General features: G+C 26.6%; 1 protein-coding gene across 3 annotated transcripts; it reads left to right on the top strand.

Moving 5' to 3' along the window:
- LOC119679582 (protein mesh) lies at positions 1 to 23,948 on the top strand. Of its 3 annotated transcripts, XM_038092027.1 has the most exons (16): positions 1 to 230; positions 309 to 496; positions 10,947 to 11,124; positions 13,510 to 13,647; positions 15,079 to 15,247; positions 16,725 to 16,982; positions 17,243 to 17,405; positions 17,466 to 17,639; positions 20,410 to 20,532; positions 20,769 to 20,927; positions 21,132 to 21,876; positions 21,961 to 22,379; positions 22,478 to 22,665; positions 22,805 to 23,053; positions 23,123 to 23,167; positions 23,225 to 23,948. In XM_038092027.1, exons 1-16 carry the CDS (start codon positions 24 to 26, stop codon positions 23,728 to 23,730), a joined length of 3,909 nt encoding a protein of 1,302 aa, XP_037947955.1. In that variant the 5' UTR covers positions 1 to 23; the 3' UTR covers positions 23,731 to 23,948. The 3 variants fall into 3 exon arrangements, with proteins under 3 accessions (XP_037947955.1, XP_037947954.1, XP_037947953.1); XM_038092026.1 differs by having other exon boundaries at positions 23,123 to 23,948; XM_038092025.1 differs by having other exon boundaries at positions 22,805 to 23,167.
- The last annotated feature ends 3,506 nt before the right edge of the window (positions 23,949 to 27,454 follow it).

The raw sequence follows: 27,454 nt of genomic DNA, 5'->3' as shown, positions 1-27,454 counted from the left end.
ATAATCCAATTGCACCACCCGTTATGCCCTCACATGCTGCTGGTGGTTACACGATATCTCAGGCACGGTTAGCGGAAATACGTTCTTACTTCATGTATTGGTATTTCGATCAGGATATGTATGGCGGACGTGGCGACTATCAATTTGATATACACGCTTCAATGACACAAATACACAAAAACTTGAATTTCCAGCTGCCGTTCTTTGGTTTCCGTTTCAATTACACACGAGTAAGTTCAATTTAAATAAAATATAAATAATCATAAATAAGATAAATTAAAATATATAAATGACTTTTTTTATTGCAGCTATCACTTAATGGTTATTTGGAATTCTCAGATCCACCAGAATACTTGACATATCCTTTGGTATTCCCCGTTAAAGATTGGCCCAAAAAGAATGATCCATCTTTCATTGGTATTTGGTTTTCGAAGTGCCGTGTCGGACGCATCTACGCAACTGATATCGACCAACGTACGCCCGGTGTATATTTCCGGTAAGTTTTGTGAAATTAGTTTCCGTTTATGCACATCAAACCATTAACGTGTAACGAAATTATAAACTCTTGCACACCAGTAATTTAAAATGCATAATTTTACTTAATTTCCTTTATTCTGTGCGAAACTTTAAATTGAAAGCCATTAAAATGCAAATGAATGAATCTTCATTGCTGAGCATGTAAAGTGCCAATAATACAAATAATACATGTTCACATACATTCATATTTTCATTTAAATTTTTGCAATAATATTTTGTTTTTATTTTAATATGGCAATGTATTTCCTCTTGTTATTTATTACTTATTGTGTAAAAACTAATAAATATGAAACATTTACCTTTTATTGCATGACATTTTGCGGTTTTTACTCGTTATTATTGCCATTGCATGTTGCAAATTTACAATGCAAAACGCACCCAAACTGCACTTACGCAGGACGAGCGGGTTTGTGAGCATGTTTGCAAAGAGCCAGGGTATGTAGCAGTTTTCAAATGTGCCAAGAGGGACTTGAGGGATATGTAAAAAGTTTTTAAGTGCATAAGTATTGCATATTTGTTGTATTGCAAATAAATGCATTCTAGATTCCTTTATTTTGTTTTTGTAAGTGTTATGGATTATTCAGCTTTAGTTGTGGCTTCATAAAGGCAGTTATTGAAAGAACCAAGTAGAGAGTATTTGTTTAGAATTTGTTTCACAAATGCGTGCTTGATTGTGAAAATATTTCCATAAATGAGCACAATTTTTTTTTTTGATTTTCAAATATTTGCATACAAATTTAAAAGTCATAAATTAAGAATTGTCATTGCTATATACTGCTAAATTTCATTTTTATTTACATACACACAATAAAAACAATGCATGTGATTTAACAAAAATTTATTAAAATATTCATAGTTTATATATTAATATTATTAATTTATGCTTTATTTTTTTTATTTTAATAACAATTATAACACACATACATAGTACCATTGAATCTGAATACGGTAATAAGAAATTTGTTACTAACTCGTAGCCTACGTATTAAAAATTTCATTATGTCACAACGACGTCAACAGATAGGGTACACGTATATAGTATATTCATATTAGCTGATATTTGTTCAAATATTTCTAATTTCTAAAAATTAACTAATTTAGTTGCTTTGTTTATCTTTAAAATAGAATAAATAAATATTTGAGAAAAGAATACGTTGATAAGATGTATCATGTTGACTGTCTGATCATTCTGTTTTATTATGTAGAGTTACGAAAATGATACTTTAGTATTTAAATATGATTCTTTAATATAAATATATTAAATATTAAAAAACATTCAACAACTTTTACTTAAATAATTACGTCAAATATTAAAACTGCATATTATATTTAAATTGCTCTAAGAAATAGAATTTATACCCATAATAAATTAGAATTATTAAGAATAACGAAATAAACTCTTTCACTTCTCTCAAAATTACAGTTAATACTCGATTTATCATAAACATAAACACTAATAAAAACTAAAGTTAAAGTGCCAGTCTACAGCATATAAAAATCGAAAGCATAAAGGTTGAAATGGGAACTGGTATACTGTAAAAAATAGAGAGAAAAATCTGAAAAATATAAAAATACAGGAAATGTGTATATTAATATATTTAGTATTAATAAAGGATTTTTAATGTTTTAGTTACTCATATAAAAAATCCTATAAGTATTACTATAAGTACCTTATACATATTCGTATTCTTGAAATTTCAAAAATTATAACAATTTGTTGACGGATTCGAATAGAAAAGAAAAGGCAAGGACAAAAATTTTATTTAATTTAATGAAATTTGGCTGACCATACAACACTGTTTTGAGTATTGCCAAGTACTCATTATCAGTGGTCTTAGGTTATATTCGAATTTCTTGCTTTGTTTATACTCCGTATATAATAAGAAATTCGAATATTTTCTAAGACCACTGATGAATAGTACTTGGCAATAGTAGAAACCGCTTTGTATGGTCAGCCAAATTTCAATAAATTAAATAAAATTTTTGTCCTTGTCTTTCCTTTGCTATTCGAACCCATCAAAATTTCAAATAGTTTCTTTTCGTCATAAAAATTTCATAACAATTTTTTTTATTACTGTTCATGACTAATTTTGTGCATAATATGGGTGGAAGTAGTTTCAAGATGAAAACTAAATACAAAATAAATTTTATTTAAAAAATAGTTTTATATGAATTATATCATATATCAGCTACTACATTTCGGTGTCTGTAGAACGTTAGTGCAGGTGGTGCACAACTGGCCAACGTTCGACCTGATTGTTAAAAAGGATGCTATTGCAGCGTTTGTTTGGTGATGCTGTCACTTTCGTTTCTGCGTCCTGATTGATATCAAACTCGTTTGTTATTCTAGTAAACCACAGTTTGGTACAGTACGTGGAAGTCACCGCCGGAAGTCATCTATGTATGAAAGCATAAAGCTACATCGTAATCGCTCAAGTTATTTTCAAGGTTGCTCATTTATACAACCTAAATGGATTTAACAGTTCAGTTCAGTACTCGTTATATGGTGTGGAGGCTACTGTTATTATTTTGAGACAACAGTGCAATTTTCAATATAATTGAATTATCAAATTTTGCACATTTGTGGTCTGGAAAAAGAATTTAATGAGTGGCATTAAGTAGTTTATTTAAAAGTTGTGATTAATCTTAGAAGTCTTTAGTTGTGTTTCATTAAACACTTAATAATATTTGGTTAAATATATTATTTAAAAAAGGTGGGAGACAACTGCAATTAAGTCTCGATATAATATCAAGGCCTTTTACATTTGTTATTTGGAGAAAAGTTTATTGTTATATTTCTTATTTACAAGTATTTGATAGTTCCTTACTCAGTGAGTTTATTGTATCGGTCATTCATTAATTCGAGGGTTTACTGTAGAATAACAACTTTAATTTTGCTATAAAAGTTCTTTAAGCAAAACCTTTAAGACTTAATTGCCAAACAATATTCTCTTAATAATATTAATCTCCAATTGTTTTTCTTAAATCGATGTAGATAAATAACTTTTACAAAGAGTAAATATGTGCATTGACTATATGCACAAGTGTAAACATTTGCTAAAAGAATATTAAATATTTACTAGAAGTAAATATACAACGAATAAAACAAAGTAGTAACAACAACAAAAAACTTCACACGTATTTATAAGCCCACAAATGCCATCACTGAAATCATGGATAATAAAAACTTTTTGCCACTTTCCCAACTTTCGTTCGGAGTAGATGCATAACATACGTGTAAAACTCTGATATGTAAAAAAAATGAAACTTGTAGTAACAATGAAAATAAATAAAAAATTAATCAAAAGGAAGCTGAGGGAAAAAATGGGCGAAAATATCTTTAGTCATGCCAACTTTGCGGTAGTGAAACAAAAGCACAGATTGCATATTGCACGCTATGAAATAAATGCATTGGCTTTTGTCTACTTTCACTGTGCTTATACTGCTTTCAACCATTGCAAGTATAGTTATGACTATATATGAAATCACATTATAATTTTTATATTAAATTATTTCCTATTGTAAATTAATGGTATATATTTTTTACTATTAAAGGAGTAAAGTTCATTTAAACTTCATTAAAACTCAAAATGAATTTTATGCTCTCGCATTTGCCCTTTTTTTTATCAGATATCAGTTTTATTGCTATTGTTTCAAGTATGAATTTATAAAAAATAGTTTATTATTAAATACTTGTATAAAAAAAATAAACAGTTATTTATATGTGCGACAAAGTTTTTAAAAATTTTTTATTATGAATGTAAATTGGTTAGTAAAATATTCATTTTTTGTTGGTTACCCACTGCGTATGAGTGATTTAAATATTTAATGTACTTACGATTCGCATGACTTTTAAAATATGTTTAAAAACTTTTCTGATTAGCAGTTAATTAAAAATTAATTATGAACAAAAATTAATATAATTTTTTTTGTGTTAATAAAATAAATTAATGACATATTATTCATTGCAAGTGGATTACTGGTGATTTATAGTTGTGAACATACTTAAGCTAATAAAAATACAATATTAAATTTGTGTTAAAAAATATCAGTTTTAATATTAGTATTGCTATTACTAATTTATTAAATTTTTTTTAATACACTATTAATTTATATGGGCTTCATTTATTATTTTCCAATGGCAGAAGTTAGATATGCAAAGCAATATGCCTGCAAATTTTAAGTTATTTGAATAAAAATAAAACAAAAAAAAATTTAAAAAACTACTATAAAGAGCTACTATTTTCTAAATTTTTATTTAAGCTAAAATATTTTAACTATTTATAAATACTAAAACTAATGGAAGGAAGTTTAGTTGGAAAAGTAAAAAATACTTTAATATTAAATAATATAATATTAAAAAATACTTCATGGAATAAAGCCTAGTATAGCCTTAATGACATTACCTTTTGTTTGAGATGACAAGGGTTGTTTAATTATATTTGTTTATTTAACTGTAAATATAATTTTTCAGGTAGACTTTTCTTTAACAACCAATACATTTGTGAATATTACTCTCCCTTGTATATTTTTTAAAATTTTTTGGACTGCACTAAATAACTTTGGAATTTATAGTGCTATAGTCTGTATTTTATCAACCTTGTACTTTCATTTTTAGCAAAACCATTAAAAATAGCTTACCCCGTAAATTACCGACTAAAACTAAAATCAATAAAAATATAGGTTAAGCAATTATCTTCGGAATTTATAGTATCATTCTCAATATAATTTTTTTAATTTTTTGTAAACTATTTAGATTTACTGGCTTTTGTTATTATATATTTATTGCCATAAATGCAAAATTTTTTTTTTTAAATTTTTCTTAATTTTTTCTTAACACAACCCAATTTTCTACTTATTGAAGCTTATAGAAATACGTTATTGTGGAAGAAATATAGTTCTTCCCTCTGAACTTTATATAAGTTTAAAACAAATATTTTTATACTAATTAAAGTTAGATAAGTGTTTATTAGAGCATATAACAATAATGACATAGCATGAATGTTTACGAGTATTTAATAAGTGTACACATATATATGTTTAATTTATGATATTACACATCAGCTAACATTTGCATTAAAATTTTAATTTCTGTAAGAATATAAAGAAAACATTTCATGGTACCACAGTAAATAAAACTAATTTGCGAGAGAACCCCTCTATTGACATTAAATTTGATTAATGTACAAAAATTTAATTAGAAAATTAAATAAAGAGGAATTAAGCGAGGCTGTCTTTAAACTTAATGAAGTAATTCTATTTCAAATTTGGTATTTAAAAGGGTGAAAAATGTGAAACCCATGTACATTTTACTGGTTTACATGTTGAACACAACAATTTTCTTTGATATGCTCGACATATGACTTATGAGATTTTTTAATGTTTTACTTACTTGGCTTAAAGCAATTCACTTTGTAATTTTCCTGTTGAATATGAAATATTTTTTATATTCAACGGATTTTTTGTTTTTTTAACCCATATAACCCTGTTCGTTTTCCTGACTCACTGTTCTGTACACGCACTCATGAAAATTATGTACGTTTTTTAATTAAAAGAAATGTAAACTGAAGCATACATCACTTTTAAGGGAAATTTATTAAAAAAAAAAATATTTATGTAAATAAATTCCTCTTTAATTGTATTTCATGACATTTTTAAGTGCTTAAATGTAAAAGGGGAAAAAATGTCGCCTGATTAGGGTTTGTTTTAAAAAATAAGTGTTATATTGTGGGTAGGGTGATCATTTTTATTTAAAGGAATTCAAAATTTAATAATTTTTGGGAACTGTATTTTTTAAATTTTTTACAGCGATTAATATTTATTTTGTGTAAAAAAAGTTTAAGGACTTTATTTTTTTTTATCATATTGGTTAATTAAGGCATTTCATTTAGCAAGAAAATGAGTTTGGTGAACAGTATATACAATTTTATTTTATTTTTCTTTTATTTTATTTGTATACAGAATTTAATATTACAAAAAAATACATTATCTTGTCAAACGTCAATTTTTATTTCAAAAATTGTGTGTCTTCTTCTTCTTCTTCTTCTTGAGTTAGTGCTATTACGCACTTTTACTCTATAATGACTGGGGGGTTAATCACTACCCCACACTAGGCTTTAACTAGGCTAAAAAATCATATCATTTATTTGTCTTTTTATGTTGATGACGGACCTTTAAATCAGCATATTCTTCCATGAGAAGTCTAGAGGACTTTGAGGATTGTTAGGGCGGGGTTAATTAAAGCGATAATTAACTTAGTGAAAATTAATTTTTCGTATATTCCGTTATTAAATATCAACAGTATGAAACTAAACTTAAACATAATAAATAATATAAATCGGAAAAACAAAATATTTATTTTTAAAATAATACGTCTTTATAATAATGCTCACTTACAAAAAAATTGAACTTGACAGACCATATATTTAACGATGCCAGTTTTGTAAGCAATTAATAAACTTATAGATTTTACCTAGCCAATTGTCAACAAGAATTGGTCAATAAAGTTTTTCTACAAGAAAAGACTAATAATACATATATAAATACAACCCTAAATAATTATATATATATGTAAGAGTGATTTCAGATAAGTAATTAGTCTTGATAATATAAATAAAAATATGATTTAATTGAAAGTTTAGTTTTACTGATATATATGCATCCTTGAATTAGAAAATAATTGATTACGGAAAATAAAAAATATTGCATTTATTCAAAATGGTGCTGAGACTGTGAACTGATTTATATATTATTACAACATTTATAATTTATGTTAGATAACTAACTTGAAATAAATTAAGAATATCATTATTATATAAGATTTTTATTTTATTTATAGCTATTTTTAAGTGGGAATTCAGTACATAAGATATATTTCAGAATCTTAAATGTGTGAGATTTATTATAAAAATATACATTATATTTTAAATAAAATAAAATTATATACAGTTCCAAATGGTGCTGACTTATAAACTGTTTTATTATATTCCATTTTATTATGTTAGATAACTTAACTTGAAATAATTAGTTTCATTTTATATAGTTTTATTTTATTTATGCTATTTTAAGTAGGAATTCAGTTTACATAGTTTATAACTCTTAAATGTTAGATTTTTATTAGTTTGTGAAATTTAATTACTTTGTGACATGAAATCAACTTTTTAAATTTAATTAGTTTTAGAAAAATAATAAAACAAAAAATATGAAAAATTTAAAATTTTAATGATTTGAATATTTTATTCATTTATTTACCATAAAATGTTACTCATACGCTATGTGGTACAAACAATATACTGCTTATTAAATAAAATTAAAAATTATATGTGTTTTTTTTGGTCTTGTTTTTAAACAAATTACTTTCCTTCTTTTGCCAACAATTTATGTTATTATTTACTAAACAACCACACTTTAGAATTAAAAAAAGAAGAAAAAAAAACTGCAACTTGTCAACTGCATAATTTTGTTGCCTGCATGATTATTTCCGCTAACAACTGCCTTCATCAGCAACACTGGAAGGCGAGTAGTGTTTCGTATACGGTATAAAAATATCAACAAATAGAAAACCTCACAATGGAACATAAGTTCAAGCTTGGTTGGTGAAAGTACTTATTTGCTTTATTCCAAGAGTCGCCTTTTTATATGTGAAGTGGATCCAGTACAACTGCTTCTGCACGCCAAAACAATGCAACTACTTGCAAATGCTTGCAAAAGCCAAGTAGAAATAAGTTGGTAGCTTAGAATAAATGCAGCATGTCAAATGACAAAGCTAACAATTTGAATGCTCATGTGTGCACAATTGCAAACAACATTTGCTGCATGGTGCAATGTTATTTTATGTATGCAATGGTGAGGAAACAGTTGACGTTGCAGCCACGTTTTGTTATTTGTTTGTTGGAAATTTCAAACTTACAAGTTTCACTAAATGTTGGTATGTGACTTCTCTACTGCAATATTTGGCATAAAATTTTTTGTTGGCTTTTTTTTTTGTATATTTTAACCTATATTTTTATTGATTTTTGCTTTAGTAGGTAATTTACGAGGTAAGCTATTTTTTATGGTTTTACTAAAAATGAAAGTACAAGGTTAATAAATTTGATGCAAAATTTCAATTGGTTTGGTTATTTTTGGAGGTAATATATGTGATTTATTGGGGTTTGTGATTTATTGTGATTAACTGTGACACATATTTTTTTTATTTTTACCATCTGAGTAGTATAATTTTTCAAAAGTCATGTTTCTATTTTTTTAATATGCTAAAATACATATTTTTATTTATTTTTGCTATCTGAGTGATATAATTCTTCAGAACTCATACTTCTATTTTTTTTAATATGTTAGACTACTGTTTACATACAAATATAATTAGTACCCTGTAGAATACTAAATATTGGTGACAATAATATATATTTTTTAAAAGTAATTTAAGAAGTTGTGTATTATTTAATATTTACATTTAACAAATGTAATTAGAAAACAAATTTGAAAGACATTTGTCTTTTTTTGACAAATCCTTATAACTGATGTCAAAACAGTAGGAGGCACTTATTTGTAATACTTTAAGTAAACTAGAACAAAATCGTCCTAGTATTATAATTTTCGCTAACAACTACTTTCACCAGCAACACTGGAAGGCGAAGAGTACTTCAAATTTGGTTACATATATACACCAGCAGTTTAAATATGTTTTTAGCAGGCTCTAAGAAAGTAATATCACTAATTAAACTTTACTTAGCGAGGACTAATTAAGTTTTACAGCCTTTATATACAAAATTATAGGATAACATTTAAAAAATAAGTAAAAAACTCTTCAAAATGATTTCTCTCACTTTCAGTGCATTTTGTTAGATAGAACTTTTATATTTAATCTGCAATTTTTATTGAATGCAAAATATTCAGTGCCTTTTTTAAGTTTCCTAAAATGAAAAATTCAATTAAATGAAATTCAATTTTTACTTTGTTGCTATACGCATTAAATTTCAAACAAAACTTTACGTATTTAGCAAATGCAAACTTAAAATGTATAGTGAAAAGTTTTCGCCGCATTTAATGCATTTTTGCATGCAAAACTTTAACTTGCCAACTATGAGACTTTCACTCTTTTAATTTCATTAGCAAGTATGTAATGAATTCACATTTAATTGCATTTTACTTTCACAATGCATTTGCCGTAATCCTTGCACACATAAAACTAATTTGATTTCAAGCAGCATTCGTCCTACGGTCGTTGTTGGCATTTGGTATTTAGAATACATAATAATAAGATTAAAATGCTTAAAATATTTCTTATTATTAGAAATGTCATTTAAAGCTATTTCAACTATTTAGCATTAATACTAGAAATTTTGCTGTAATGGACAAATCAAGCATTTAAATAAATTCAAAAATTCTTTTAAAATAAAAATAAAAAAATTGAACTGAATTGAATTCTTCAAACTTGAAAGAAAGTTGTGCATTATTTCTATTCTTCAATAAATCTTAAATATTTTATTTACATATGCAACGACGAGCAACACATTTAATGCTTATAAAGCTCTACAAAATTCCTTATATATAATGAAAAAAGCAAATGAGTAAAAGAAAACATTTGAAAAACTCTTATAAGCTTACCACCAAAAGATAAATATGCTTGAAAACGTTTAACACAAGATGCGACGACCTACACTTAGTACAACACTGCGTATGAGTAACAACATTCATCAACGAGATTTTTCGTACATATTAGCAGCGTAAAAAAATAAAATAATAAATCTTATATAGCATTTAGTTGTTTACATCGTCACAGGCATGTTTTATATACTTTTATCTTTAAAAGTGAGCGCATTAGCAATAAAATTTTATGCTTTATAGAGCGTTTATAAATCTTTATAAATTGCTCCTTGGCAATATTAAAGCATAAGCAACTTAAACGGATTTATTTACTCACACATCACATATAGCTATATAGCTCACATATATGACAATTTTATAGAGTTTTATTTGTGTATGAAGAGGACAGACTGTCATACATTTTAAAGTGAAATTTTTATTGAAATTTTAAACATTTTTGCGAATTCTTAAATAATATTTTTTTAAAATTCTTAAAATCTTCTAAAATTCTGAAATAATCACTCAATTTGCTTTAGCAATGAAATCGCATTGCTGCACATGTATTCCCTTTATAGATGGATTTATACATTTTTATATGCATTTTCTTGTTGGCAATTTAAATTTTTATTACATTTTTAAATAATGCGAGTGTTTGTATTCCGCTCACATGTAATATTCCGCACAACTCAAATCATTTATCTTCATATAAACAGCAGTACTGCATCACAAAAGAGCAAACAACAGAAAAAAATTTTATATAAAATATTTATGCAAACTTTCATTTATCAAAAAATTTTTATGTATTCCATTTCTTTTGTTTGCAGTATGGAACGTGATCTGTTAACGCGAACTGATAGATTTGGTGTTGAAGTACGTGAACGCACCATGTGGGACATTCGTGATGGCGTTGTAGGAGCCGATACTTTTGTGCCAAAACATGTTGTAATAGCCACATGGAAGAATGTCTCATTTGCTGGCGGTATTGATAATTCTTTATTTAGGGTAAGTTTTTGACATTGTTTGACAGATTTTTTACAGATGGCTTCTCTTTACTTTCATCTTACAGTGTTGTATATATGCATATATACTCATATATTTATCCTTAATGTTGCTAACTGCAATCGTGCAAATTTGTGTTAATGTGCAAATTGTCAATGTCATTGTCAGTTGTTTTTATATCCTTTGATTTAGTAGTTTTTGTAGGAAATATAATGTCAATCACAATCTAAGTCAAAATTTTTTTGTAAAATCCATAAAACAAAAAAACTTTGAAAAATGATATCAAAATGAATGATATTCCACAAAACAAGAAAAAAATTATATTACTTACTTCTATTGTATTACTTCTTCTATTGTAGTAGAAAATAACGCCTATATGAACATAATTGTAATATTGATGAAAATACTTCAAAAAAATTAAATGCCTCAAAAAATTACAAAAAAATAATTGAGTTACTTGCTAAAATTAATAGATGTTATCTTGTTTTGTAAGAAAGTAACTATATGTTATGCTTGGGAATCACTAATTGACATATCAATCGCATATTTGCTTAACTAAATGAACCTAATAAGTAGTTTGTCAGACAAAATGTATTGCTTTGTAACTTTATTAGCATATCAATAGCAAGTCAGGGATTAAAGGCATAGGCAATTAAGTTATTTTCATTTCCACATATTGGCATTAAAATCTCATTAGCATTTTGTGTACATAGCAAGCGTATCTATGTATAAATAATATGATTTTCTGAATACTTACTATATAAGCATTTATATATATATAAATTGAATGTGTATTTGATTGATATATTATATGTGTTATAAGTGAGAAGTGCATAATAATTATATGACATGAATATAACATTATGTATTGGTTTAGTACAAATAATAGTATTAAAATTTTAGATTGAATTATTATACTAAGTTACTAATTTAGTATGCAATCAAGACAAGTAGACTGTTTTAATTTTCAATTACATTGAATTTTAGATTTTTAATGATTTGGTAAAAGTCTTTGTGATAGTTTTTAAGCGCATACTTGAATACATATTATAAGTCATGCAATGGAGTCTGCAGTTCTATTTCCATATTTCAAGTATATTCTATTATCAGTTTCTATTTCTGCAAATTACAGAAAAGGATTGACTACGGATCTCCTTCTGCGGTGGCCATACATTATTTCTTAATTTAAAAAAGTTTGTAACGAACAAATATAACGTTTGTTCACAATTTTATATGACTACAGAAATTAACCACTTCATTAGTACAAAATTAATTCTTCTAAATAAAATATTTAATTTTCTTTCATTTCAAAAATTTTCAAGAAAAAAGACATTAAAAAAGGTGTTTATAGTAAGCTCACCTATTAGAATTTACATGTTAGTCCAGTTAGTAAAGTAAGTCCAAAATTTCATTTGGATTAATAGTAGTGAGAGTATTACGCCAGCGGCGATAATTCTTTAGACTGTAGTTCTTTACACGGTAGTAACATGATCTATATGCTTCAAATCTATAAACTAAATCGGAAGAAACAAAATGACAGTCTCTAAAATAATACTATTTCTCATCATATACTGCTCTGTTAGATAATAAGCTATGCTTGATATGATCGTTTTTTTACTAGATCATGTGGTGTCTGATAAATCGACATTTGAGATGAAACATATGTAAGAAATAAATTTTATTTTCTTTATCAGCTTAAGTACAGAAATTAGCTAAATACTAGCGTTTCTTCATATGTCTGGCGGTTTATAAAATACCCAACCATCTTCTCAAAATTACGATGAATGCAGAACAAGAAAGTTGACTCTTCCAAAATCTGAGTTCCTAACACTATTCAATATTATTGCAAACTAAACAAATATTTAAGCATTAGATAGAATGTTATAAACTTGAAAATTTGAAAAGTGGCTTGTGAATTACAGTTATAATCTTGAGAATTTGAAAAGTAGGTTGTGAATTAATGAAGTTGGTAATAACTAGCAGCTGTACTCCGTACTACAGGTGTACTTTATTCGAGCCAGAATTTGGCAATCTATGGTATCTATCTACAATCACTTTTATTGCGAAGCAATTTTTCTTTTATTTTTTTTATTTATTATTTTTAAAATAAAATACCACAGATATCAGCAAAACTTCTTTTCAAGTTCTGAATTCTTTATAGCAGAGTTGAAAAATTATTGTGATGACCATCATTTCGCTTAACTAAAGCGCTCTAAACTTGTCACATTTAGTAATGTTGTAAATAGAAAGATCTATAAGTCTATCTGACATAATTAATTATAATTTTTTTTGTATCACTATTTTTTAATTTATACAATTTTTATATATTATTTTTATTATTTAATAATTCCGATATAATTTTTCACTTATTTCAATTATTATTTCTAGACTAACACATTCCAAATGGTATTAGCTACAGATGAAGTCTACACCTATGCTATTTTTAACTATGATGTACTCAATTGGTTGACACATACTGAAGCTGGTGGTGATACTACCACTGGTGAAGGTGGTACTCCGGCATTTGTAAGTACAAAAATATATATTTACTTTATTGAAAAATATATTTTACGTAAGAAAATATATATAAATATAAAATAAAATAATATATAAAGAGATTTTATTAAATTTTATCAATTTTATTAAATTGAGTGTATTCAATGTATATTCATTATTCATATATAAAGTTAAATAAATAAATTTACTTGAGATTTATTTTTTATCCACTTTAAATTAAATATCTATCAACTGATTGGGTTGTAATGCATTAAAGAAAACTTTAAGAGTGACTAGGAGCAATAAGTTTATGCATTTTATTTACTTCTTTTTAATAAATCCACTTGGAATGAAATAAAAATAGTACGTTTTATGGCTTTTGATTTCCAATAAAACATCAAATTCAAGTGATTTCTTATATTTTTTGCGATAAAGTGTGTACGTGCCAGCTATAAATTTCGTATATTTTTAAATACTACTTAATCGCCAATGTAGTAGAACATAGTAGTTAAGTGAAAGTTAAAAGAAATAAATATTCCAGTACTTTTATTTTGCTAGAAAATATTTAAATCAGATTTTTGCTTATTACTTTACACTGTACATGGACAATATTTAGTTAATTTCATTTTAATTAACTAAATTTAGACAAGTATTTTTTTTTTAAGAAGGCAATAATTTGATTTATTTTGGTTATATGATTTTACATGGGGAAAATAATATATAATTTAATCGTTTAAAATTCCTTTTTAAAACTTATCATATATTATTTAAGTTTTCTTTCGTAATAATTTTGTTTAATTTATAGATTTCAGAGATAAGCTTTGTTAAATATTATAAATTTATTTATATGTGTATAACATGATTAATGAAACTCCTCCTGAATTGAATAGTTTTGTTTGTTCATAAAATTTTAATACTTGCCAATATGTTTGCATTAAGTATTTATACAGCAAAAATAGATATATATATATATATGTATTTATAATTGTATGTATATTTATACATATATATAAATGCTCAATATTAAACCAAGAATTAATTATTTGAGTTTTTTTTATACATATAATTGTTTAATTAGTGCTAAAGTATTTATTATAAATTTTTATTACACTTTATAATGCTGCAGTCACTTACTTCACAATGTACAGATACTGCCAAATTGATGGACTTTATGATTTAAAAACATTATTACCATAAATAGTGTAAATAAAATTATTTAAATATGCTATAAAAACATGAATAACTTTTGATGATAAAATGAAAATTATTTTATTTATACTATTATGTAAATTTTACTTTACATATAAGCAAATAATTTATTTATTATGAACGTAAATTAAATAAACGAATATGAGTTAAATATTCTATAAATGCACATCTAAATTATATTTACATTTTTCAATTAAATTCATAAAGTTTTCATGCATAAAATTATTTATTTAATATATATAAATTTCATAGGTTGGCTTTAATGCTGGCAACGGCACTCAATCGTATGAATATAAGCCATACAGTCAAAATATGGTTATTCGTGATTTAACAGGACGTGGCTGGGCAAATGGTTTCCCCGGACGACACATATTCCGTATTGATGAACGCATATTAATTGGCTCTTGCAATAAAGATATTGGTGAGTCTGATTAATGATATTAATATTTATTATTTAAATTTTCATTGATATTTATATTGAATAAACTGTAGCAAAATAAATAAATTAATAATTTTCTCAATTAAAGATATCTTTAAATCAATATTAATATAATATATAAAAAATTAATTTAAAATGCTAATTTATTTTAATTTAATAATAATTTAAGTTTTAACAATATTTTTTTATTAATATTAAATTAATTTTTATTTTAATATTATATCATTTTTTAACGTAATTAAAATTTAACATAATTTACAATCCGTTTAAATGTATATTTAATAAAATTAAGTTGAATACAATTTGCATTTTATTAAATTTCAACTTAAATAAGCAATATTTATAATATTATAAAATTTTAAATATAATTTAATATAACTCAGTTTTATATTCAATGAATTTTAAGCAAATATATTTTTTACTCTATTTAATTATTTTAATATTTGTGTTGTTAATTTCATTAAATTTTAGTTTTAATATTTTAATAATTTATTTCAATTTTATTTACTTTTAATATTCAAAAATATATTTATTGTGTTTTACTTCATTTATAAAATGTTATGTTTAAATTAATTAAATATTTAATAATACTAACAATTATTCAATCTGAAATTAACATAATTGCTGTTATCACTACATTAGTTTTAATTTAATCGTATTTAATTTGAGAGTTGTTTTAATAAGTTTAAATTACATGTGAAATCATGTTGAAGTTTAATATGCCTGAAATTATAAATTTTGTATTTATTTTCATTTAATCTTAATTCAATTTTAATACATGTTCAAATATTAAAATTTTTTTAAAATAGCCTGTAAATAAATTTTTGATTTAAAACAATCACAGCTTGCATTTAATTAAATTTTGAAGTAATCTTTACTATACAATTAAATTTTTGCCTTCATTTATACGACTTCATTTATTGTAAATGAAATCCTTCATTAAAATTAAATAATTATTATTTGATTCTATTATAACATATTTTTGATTTAGCTTTTTTATACTTAATTCAATTCATATTATTTGGTTATAATTTAATTTTTATTTTAAAAAGTTTGATTTTATATAAATTGTATTTAATTAATTTTTTAATTTTAATCCTTCATTAAATAATTGAATAATTATTATTTAATTGTATCATAATTTAAATTCTATTTACTTTTGATTTAGTTTTCTCACACTTAATTCTATTCTTATTATTTGGTTATAATTTAATTTTTATTTTAAAAAGTTTAATTTAATATGAATTTAAATTTTTTTATTTCAATCTTAATTTATACATTTCATTAATTTAATTTCAACTTACTTATAATTTTAGCGAAATTAAAAATTAAGTTTTTGAACAAAATTAATTTTAATTTAAATTTTATAAAAGCTTAAAATTTATTTTAATTTTGCTTTTAGTTTTTATTTTTATTGAATATTATATATAAAAACAAATTATTAATACTTTCATTACAGATGCGTCACATTTACCATTAACATTTGCACCTGAATCTGGTAATATGTTGGGTGGTACTATTGTTAATATAACTGGTCCTTGCTTTGATCCAAATATACGTGTTACATGTCACTTTGATACGGAGGATGTTTTGGGTACATATATTAGCACTAATCGTGTTATCTGTGTTCAACCATTTTTGAAAGCTGAAGGATGGATACGTTTTGAGATATCTGTTGGTAATCAACGATTCAAATGGCGTGGAAAATACTTCGTAGGTAAGTCTAAATTAATCTATGCAATTCATCCTTGTAAAATAGAAACTTAGTATGTGGTAAATAAATGTATTCATTTATATTGATATGCATAGATAGGTAGATAGCGCAACATGTTCATTACATCTCCCTTTACTAACAAAATGATACACTATTTAGTCCATTTTGATGTTATATTATCACATATCATAACATCATATGATATTTTAACATATACGAGTATAACATTTAAGTGATTTCTAATGAATAAATACATTTAACAGAAACACCTGCTGCCGCTACCGAGAAAATCTACTTTGAAACTGAGGATGTACACAAGAAGGCACCCAATGAAATACAAATCAGCTGGGATCGTTATAATTTGACCACAAATTTCAATGCAAACATAATGATTTCTTTATGGGGATATCGTGAAACTACTATATAGTATGTTATGATTTTGCAGTATTTTAATATGTAAATAATATTTGTTTTATTAAATTTTAGTCCACAATTAGAATATATTGATGTCATTGAGGCTAGTCTCTCTAATGTTGGCAAATATGTGATATCACCAAGCAATTACATCAATCGAAATAATATCAATAATGATTTGCAATTCGGCTTTCTACAAATTAACTTGACAAGCCCAGATCAATATGCTGGACTAAAAATAAGTCCGTAAGTATTGTTAAAATATTTTCTCTTTTTATATAGAAGTATGTATTATAGTTAAATTTTATATAAATTTATAGATGCATTTTGATTTATAATTTTTTATAAATACAAAGTCTTATCATTTTTAATATCTTCTATATTTATTTTTATTCGCAACTCCAAATGAGTTTAGTATTTCTATTCAATGAAATTCAATTTGTAGTTCGCTTATTTCCAGCATGTCTTACTCAAGTAAATTGAATTCAGAGTCCATTGTACATGCAAATTGATTTTCTGCAAGCGAACCAATTGAATGAAGAATGAAAGGAAATATGTAGTGTAAGTGATAAGGTTAGATATTTTATTAATTTCAATAGATACACATCACCATGAATCGAAGTTTATTAAAAAGTTCTTTGTGAAAAGTGACTTTTAGTAAAAAAAAACTGCATTATGGAAGTTTAAAAACTAATAAAAAAAAAATAAAATAATATTTTCTAGTTCTCAAAATAGATTATTCAATTAATTTTATATCTAATGGTGTAAAGCAAAATATGACTTATATTATACAGATGTGGTTTATAAACATAATTTATTAAACATAACATAAAATAATTATTTATACAGTGAAATTACTTACAGAGTTTACTTTACTTGGCTAAATGTTAATTTGAATTTTTAATAATTTTGTTCAAATGAAAGAGTTTTTACTGTAGATTATTTTAGTCTATCTTATAACTTATGACTATGATTTAGAAACATGGAATAAAAACTCTTTTAAAAATAAAGGCCTTATGTTTAACATAAATCATAAAGTTAATTCTTATTAACAAAAAAAAATGCGGCCAGGTATCCTAATCTAAATGGATCTAAGCCTTTGTTATTTAAATAAACTTTTATAAGGTTAGGTTAGGTTATATCGGTGATTCTATGAATTCACTAAAGCCTATTGGCCGATTGGGTAAAAGTATAATAGATTATAATAGATTATAATGGTATGGCAATTTATAAAGGGAAACGAATAAGCAAATTATGTTTTAATATTCATATATCTAATTTATTTAACCGTGACATAATACCTTAAGTCTTCGTAACTTTTCCATTAACGAGGTTTTTAAGAAAGTATTGGGCACTCATCAAAAAAGTGAGCGACTGTTCAGGTAGCCAGATTAACTTTTAATTGCTTTTTTGATCCATAATTCATTTTGTCATTATTTCGATTTATCTGCGTAATTTATTTATATTTCACCTTGCTGTTCGTTGTGAATTTAGTTTGGATAGGTAGATATCTTTTATGGTTGGTTGGTTGGTTGCAGTGGCAGGCCGTTAGATAACTTCCATGTACCTTATTTAACAATTTTTCGCCATTTTGCTATCACATTTCTCGCAAGAACCCTAGTATAGAAGAGTAGAGACTAAATCCATCCCGCCGAATTTAGGTAATTTAATAGGTCTTTCATCGTTACCCTTGAACAGTCTGATAGACTATCAAAGAAGTATTTTTATAAGAACCTATATCTTTTGGACGCTAAGGCCGGACATTTACAGAGAAAATGTGTTATTGTTTCTTTCTCCTGCGGGTTTTCACAACTTCTGCAGTGAGGTTATGCGGAATAGGTAGTTTCTCTGCGTGAGTTCCTACACACCAATGACCAGTAAAAACTGCAGTAGAGATATCTTTTATAATCAGTTAAGTTTTCCTGCCAATCTTTTTAATGCAAAATTAAATTCCGGACTGTCATATATTATTTACAGACACAGTAAATTTTTACGAAAGTTTCACTTAAAAGGTAGTCGGCATTTAGTATGATATTTGCATTGATAGTGACCTTATTATATTCCAGTAGAAGGGCTTGTTTCTTACTTAGTTCTTTTTTTTTAATTGGCTACATATCTAAAATCGATTAGATTTTTTTGATGCCCGAGTTTAGTTACATGTCGATTTGAATAATGTGACAACTGTTGAGCCACACTGGCTTAAAATATTTAGTCACTGTGTGACTGCCTGAAGCTGCAGCCAGAGGGCCTACAATTTCATTAATAGGTTGAAAACTCTGACTGTTTTTGGTTTGCTTTGTGGGTTTTGTTGGCCTATTTTGTTTTAAAAATATAAATAAAAGTCATAAACTCATTTCTGACTTTCTAACCCTTCTAAAAACCAATTACTTTTTCTTTAAAGTTCTAGCGACATTTTTAAGAAAGTTTTATCTAATACTTAAATACACATACATACTATATATATATATATAAAAGAAATATATGAAAATGGCAGAACCATTAGTGGAAATTACGCGAAAGAGTGACAATTTTATTTGTACTTTCTACGTATTTTGTTCTTCTGCATTACTTTCTGGTACAGAGCACAGAATAATCTGCGTGTAATAAAAGTATTTACAAGTATTTTACGCCTAAAGTCACCTTGGGGTGTCGTTAGGGGCTGTCAGATGTTTAAGCCAAAGTCTTCGTTTTGAAAGGGTGACAGAAAATCACTTTTGTTATTTTTTCGCTTTTGTTACTGCGTTACTCAGCTAAAATGAAAAGTAATTGTGATTTAGCAAATATCTTTTCAAAGATTTACTACCACACAAAAGCGACATTCGGAGCGGTAATTATTGCATGCATTTAACACAGTATTTTGTATAAATTGTGCTTCTGTTTAAATCAGCGTTAAATTTATCCTCTTTATTAAAATAATAATGACTTAGGCACATTTATTTATATATATTCTATTGTTCTTTTAGCGCTTGTTAGAATGAATGAATTCATTAAAGTTTTATCATTTTTTGATTTACAGCATACTTTGGTCCAGACCAATACCACTGGCTTGGTATTTTAAACCGCAATGGGAGCGCAAGCATGGCGTTTATTGGCCACGGGCACTTTGCAATAATTGGATTCGACAAGATAGATTTTTAAGGTAATTTTACATAAATTAATTTGTATTTGCCGCACTTCAGCTGCAACAACAATTCAACGCTTTGTGGTATTTACTATGCGAATGCGTTGCAATTTGGCGCGCGTATTTTGGCCACTAATTAAAATCTGTTCTAGTGGCCTCAGAGCGTTTGGTAATGGTGTTGGTGTTGGTATTAACACGTTAGTTATAGTATTTTAATTAACGTTTTTTTGCTTTGTATACTTAACTTTGAACAGAGAATTTACCGCTGATTTGCCAATGTGTCCTTGCACACTGGAACAGGCTTTGTACGATAAAGGACGCTTCAGACCAGATCGTGAATGTGACAAGGATTCAAATCCTACTTGTTTGAGACACAAAACGGCTATACATTGTGTTGTTAGTGGTGCACCAGTGTAAGTCAAAAAAAATATGTGTTTTTATCACTTCATCCATTTAAATTTTTTTACTTAAAATTAATTTCTCAAACCTTATTCTTAAAACTGAAAACTAATGTTTAAAATTATTAAATTCATTAAAACCATCTTATTTAATTTATAATTATTATTATATATTTATGCAATATGCGATAATCATTGACATCTAAAAATCTTCAACAGCGCTCAAGGAGCTGAACAACAATGTTGCTATGATCGTTACGGTTATCTGATGTTAACTTATGATCAAATGTGGGGCTCACGTCCACGTCGTAATCACAATCTTGGTAAAATGCCTTGGAATGAAGCTGGTAAAGTACCAACACTCTCTAATTGGTTCCACGATATGCGTCCATTCTACTCCTGTTGCTATTGGCAACAAGAACAAGCTGTTGGCTGTGAAACATTTCGATTTGAAAGACGTCCATCACAAGATTGTGTTGGCTATCAAGCACCTGGTGTAGCTGGCGTCTTTGGTGATCCACATTTTATTACTTTTGATGGTTCGCAGTATACATTTAATGGATTGGGTGAATTTGTTCTAGCACGCAGTGTTGCTATTGATCGTCGTTTTGAAGTACAGGGTCGCTTCGAACAAATGCCAAAGAATCAATATGGTGCTGTTAAGGCTTCACAACTTACAGCATTGGCTATGCGTGGTAATACTACAACAACAATTGAAGTACGTTTAAGACCATTATTCTCACGTTGGCGTTATCGTCTGGATGTTTTGGCTGATGGACGTCGTATTTATTTCGATCGTGAAAGCATGAAATTCCAACATTTCGATGGTGTCACTGTTTACACCCCAACTTATTTATTGAATCAATCACAAGTCGTGGTTATGTTTGATGCTGGCATTGGTGTGGAAGTTGTTGAAAATGAAGGTTATATGACGGGCAGAGTGTACTTACCATGGGACTTTATTGTAAGTTAAAAATGTTTCTAAATATTATTTATTATTGATTATTTAGTTGAATAGAATTTATATTATAAACTTTTTGACCTTTAGAATAAAACGGCGGGGTTGTTTGGTAATTGGAGCTTTAATCCTTTGGACGATTTTGTGTTACCGAATGGACAAATATTAAACTTAAATCTTAACAATCTACAACAAATTGCAACAGAGTTTGGTATGAAATGGGCGTTAGCTGATCGAGAATTGCCGGGTGTGGGAGCAGCTTTGTTCACGCGAGAATTCGGGCGAACGGCTAGTTATTATGCGAATGCTTCGTTTACGCCGAACTATATAAAAGATCCGCAGGACTTTTTACCTGCTAATCGATCGTATGATATTCAGAGAGCGGAGGAACTGTGTGGGGAAAGTTATCAGTGTAAATATGATTATGGCATGACGCTGAATAGGGATTTGGCACATTTCACTAAAAATTATTATGATAGTTTAATTAATATTAAAACATTAAATTCGAAGTAAGTTGGTTGAAGGAAAATTTATGCATAGATACATAAATTAATTTATTATTATTATTTATTAAAATTATGTATTAATTAATTAATTCAATTAATAGACGAATAGTTTCTTGTGGTGTGTTGGAAACACCACGTTTTGGTCGCAAACTCAGCTTCAATTTTATGCCTGGAGCCAAAGTATCTTTTGAGTGTAATGAAGGTTTTATACTTTTGGGTGATCAGAGACGTGAATGTATGTCCAATGGATTGTGGAATGTGCCAGAATATGGTTACACAGAATGCTTACGTAAGTACTTAATTATTATGTTCTATTATAATATGATAATTTGAAAAATATGAAAAAAATTATACACATAAGTTTAAGTTTAAGAAATTGCTATTAAATTGCAAAAATTTTACAATGCCTGCCCTTGTTACACTCTTAGGTGAGGTCTTCTATACACGTCGCATCGCTTTCATAGCAATTGGTATTATCGTTGCTGTTATATTACCTTTAATGACTTGTATTGTTTGCTGCGTATATCGCTATCGTCAGAAGCAACTGAAGGAGGATCCACAATGGCAAATGACAACTTTACCACGCTCTCGTGCCTCATCGCGCGCTAACTTACGCCAGCTAAGTCATGGACCAGATGATGATAGCGATACAGATGCTACGGGCACATTAAAAAAAAGTAGGTCATATGATAAAGTATATCGTACGAATGAACCTCTACCGAACAAACCACGTATTGAATTTCCAGCTAAAAAATGGGATCTGGATGACGAGGATGTGACCTCATCGGAAGGTAGTGAAAATAAAGATTCAAAAGTAGCTAAGGATATTGAATACATTAATAAAACAGGTGACAAGCCGAAACAAATGGGTCGACGCTCATTGCGTTCTACTTCTGGTACTGATCAAGATCACGAAGGTTCACCCATAGACGAACATGAGGATCATGATGAGGATGGTGAAGAGGCACATGAAGTTGGCAATATACATCCAGTAGGTTACCATCAACCACCTTCCCCAGAAGAGGATGAACACAATATACATCCAGCTCTGCATCAACAATATAGTCCAACATTTAGTGGCGTTGATAGTCGCAATAGTGATGGCAGTCAAATGAGTTATCAGCCAAATGCAGCAATGCAAAATCGTTTTGGTGGTGTACCAGTACTACCAAATAATACACAATATTTTAATAGACCACCATCGGGTGTGCCAGCGAGTACACCATTGCGTCCAGCACCGAATGTTGTGCCTGTACAAACAACTGCCATGCCCATCACACAAGAAAGCGGTTTGCCATCTCCGCCACATGCTGCTTCACCAACTCCATCCGTACAAAGATCCACAGAGGTCTAAGAGTTCATACAAAACGTACCTACTAACAATACTAAATAAATAAATTTTTCAATAACAAAAGCGCCCGTCATGCATTTGTCATAAATAACCGCAAGCTTCATGAGTTCTCGTGCAGCATCATGAGTTCATACAATTTGCCGCATGTAAAAAGCTTCAAAGTTCAAATATTTTTTCATAAAAATTTCTTAATTTTATACATAACTTTTTTACACAAAATATAAATTCAGTTTGTAATGTTTTTATTTAATTTTAAGTTGTTTTATGTTTTCATTATAATTATGTTTCAACAAATATTAAAACCTAAAAAAAAACAAAACAAAAAAACTTTATGTTCCATCTCGCACATATTGTTTACTTTCCCACCAAAAAGAACCTGTTAAAGGTCATACGCCATGACCACCTACAATAAGTCCATATAATACCATAGAACATACCTGTAACTTCTGTGTGTAGTATCAGATAAATTTCTTAAATATTAATTTTACGACATAATTTATACTGTATAGCATGCATTTAACACTATTAGTTTATGTACTATGTAATTTATGTTCACATCATTCGAATGCAATAAAATTTGTTAACGGCTGGGAAAATCTATTTGATAATTTTGTTTTAATTTTATTAATCAAATTAAATTTAATAAATATATATTAATACAAATATTAACACAAATGTCCTTTTTAGTTATTAGCTAATAATTTCATTACATTCAAATTTATTTTATTTATTTTCAGTTACGATAATGCCAATTGTTATACCAAAGTGTGTGTGTATCGAAATATCTTTACTTTTTTCGAAAATAATCTAATTTTATATTTACCAAAAATTGTAAATTATTTTTATTATTATCTGAATTATTTAACAAACACTTTAGTGTAACAATTTGGCAATATGCAACAAAGAGTGAATAAAAAAATGGTAAATAACGTATTAAATTTTAAATTTTAGATATTAGAATTGTTTTTGAACAAGTACCTATATCATATAAAATCAGTTTTTTATTCTAATATATTAAATTAAAACGTAAATTAAAATAAAAATCAAGATACCAATTTCATTATCTGAAACAAAGTTTTATACATATTAAAAACAACACTAACCATGTGTAACACATATACTACACAGAATGGTAATTAGTTTAATAATTAATTAATAAAAAAAAATTATTTTTATCTCAATTTGCTACAACTTCATACGACCAAATACAGTAAGCTCTCGATAACCCGCATATTGAGCGAATTAGATATTATGATAATTGAGTCACTTTACTTATATTAATTATTATCATTATATTGTTAGGTGATGTAGCACTGCGACCGTCGGGTCTATTGTGCCCCCTTCTGAGTTTAGAGTAGATCTCTAAGCCCTGTTGCTTTAATAAAAAGTAGTATAGAACCTACTTTAAAGAGTTTTATTGTCCCTTCCGTAAGAATATACATTCCCAGGAGAGTATTCCGTACGTGCATTTTAACAGCACATTTGTGACCGATTCCTCATTGTCTTTACAGAATCTACAGCTTACATTCGTATGTATATCGTATGTATACTTACTTTATTGCAATTTATATAATCCGAAGATAGCGAAGAAAACATTGACTCAATGATTTGTGGTCAAAATTTTTTACTTTTATTTTTTATTTTATTTATTGATTTTTTTATGTACATACTATAATTACCATATGTATGTATTAGGTTATTGACGGATTGCTTATTCAACTATATTAAATATAATGATGCAATCTATATAACCCGCAGATAGCGAAGACAACATTGACTCAATGATTTGTGGTCAAAATTTTTATTTTTATTTTTATTTTATTTTATTTTATTTTTAATTTTAGATATAATATATAATTAATATATAATAAGATATCTAAGAACATTTTTTGTTTTTTTTTTGTGGAGGAGTTATATTGTGTTTCTTAGTTGTTTAGAAAATAAAATAATTTTATTAATTTTCATCTAATTATGAAAATTTTATATTACAATATTATGAAAATAGTTCACAGAAAATAGGTTCTTATTGCAAAATTAATATGGATGAAGTTGGTATATAGATTAAATAATAAGAAAATAATAAAAAGTAATATAAGAAAATTGTTATGATGTAGAAATATTCATTTATAATTATTAGTTTATTAAAAATTATTATAGTAAAACAGCGTAACCTATAAAATATTTATAAATTCATATTTATTACATTTATGAAGAACTGTTCTACTTTACAGAAAAATAAGTTCATAATTTTTTAATTTATTTCAATTTTGTTGGTAAATCTTTTTAAAATTGAAAACAGGTGATGAAGAATATCCTTTACGTGTTGCTAGTATTTCTCTCGGCATGATTTTACTCATTTTGATACCTACGTTATTGCTATTAGTTTGTGCGGCTAATTACTGGATTCAAGAAAGAATCGCCAAGGAAGAGGCGGAGGCTGCAGCCGCTGCATTAAAAACTAAAAGGAAAATCTAAATTGACGTGAATTGAAATTTATGGACTGCAACCGAAACCATGGCAAAATATTTATTTTCTCTATTTAAGTTTTAAATTTATGATTGTGTATTCAATTTAACAGTATTTAAAAAAAATGATAAATATAGATCACCTATTTTTGTTGTGATATAAAAAAAATAATTTTATACTATGTTGTATTTTTACATATATTATTTAGGTTTAATTTTAATTATGTATATTATATTGCATACTCAAATAAAGTTTTAAAAAAAAATTATTTGAAATAATTTGTTTAATATAATATAAATATATGTATGGTATATCGTATGTATACTTACTTTAATGCAATTTATATAATCCGAAGATAGCGAAGAAAACATTGACTCAATGATTTGTGGTCAAAATTTTTTACTTTTATTTTTTATTTTATTTATTGATTTTTTTATGTACATACTATAATTACCATATGTATGTATTAGGTTATTGACGGATTGCTTATTCATCTATATTAAATATAACGATGCAATCTATATAATCCGAAGATAGCGAAGAAAACAGTAACTCAATGATTTGTGGTCAAAATTTTTATTTTTATTTTTATTTTATTTTATTTTTAATTTTAGATATTATCTAAGACCATTATCTATCTAATATATAATAAGATATCTAAGAATATTTTTTGTTATTTTTTTAAAAATAAAATAAAATAAAATATAAAATAAATAAAATAAAATAATTTTATTAATTTTCATCTAATTATGAAAATTTTATATTACAATATTAAGAAAATAGTTCACAGAAAATAGGTTCTTATTGCAAAATTAATATGGATGAAGTTGGTATATAGAATAAATAATAAGAAAATAATAAAAAGTAACATAAGAAAATTGTTATTATGTAGAAATATTCATTTATAATTATTAGTTTATTAAAAATTATTATAGTAAAACAGCGTAACCTATAAAATATTTATAAATTCATATTTATTGCATTTATGAAGAACTGTTCTACTTTACAGGAAAAATAAGTTCATAATTTTTTAATTTATTTCAATTTTGTTGGTAAATCTTTTTAAAATTGAAAACAGGTGATGAAGAATATCCTTTACGTGTTGCTAGTATTTCTCTCGGCATGATTTTACTCATTTTGATACCTATGTTATTGCTATTAGTTTGTGCGGCTAATTACTGGATTCAGGAAAGAATCGCCAAGGAAGAAGCGGAGGCTGCAGCAGCTGCATTAAAAACTAAAAGAAAAATCTAAATTGACA

The sequence above is a fragment of the Teleopsis dalmanni genome, chromosome 2 (genome assembly GCF_002237135.1).
Source record: "Teleopsis dalmanni isolate 2A chromosome 2, ASM223713v2, whole genome shotgun sequence".
Classification (NCBI taxonomy): domain Eukaryota; kingdom Metazoa; phylum Arthropoda; class Insecta; order Diptera; family Diopsidae; genus Teleopsis; species Teleopsis dalmanni.
The sequence above is the reverse complement of the archived record's forward strand: the minus strand, read 5'-3'. Positions and strand labels throughout refer to the sequence as shown.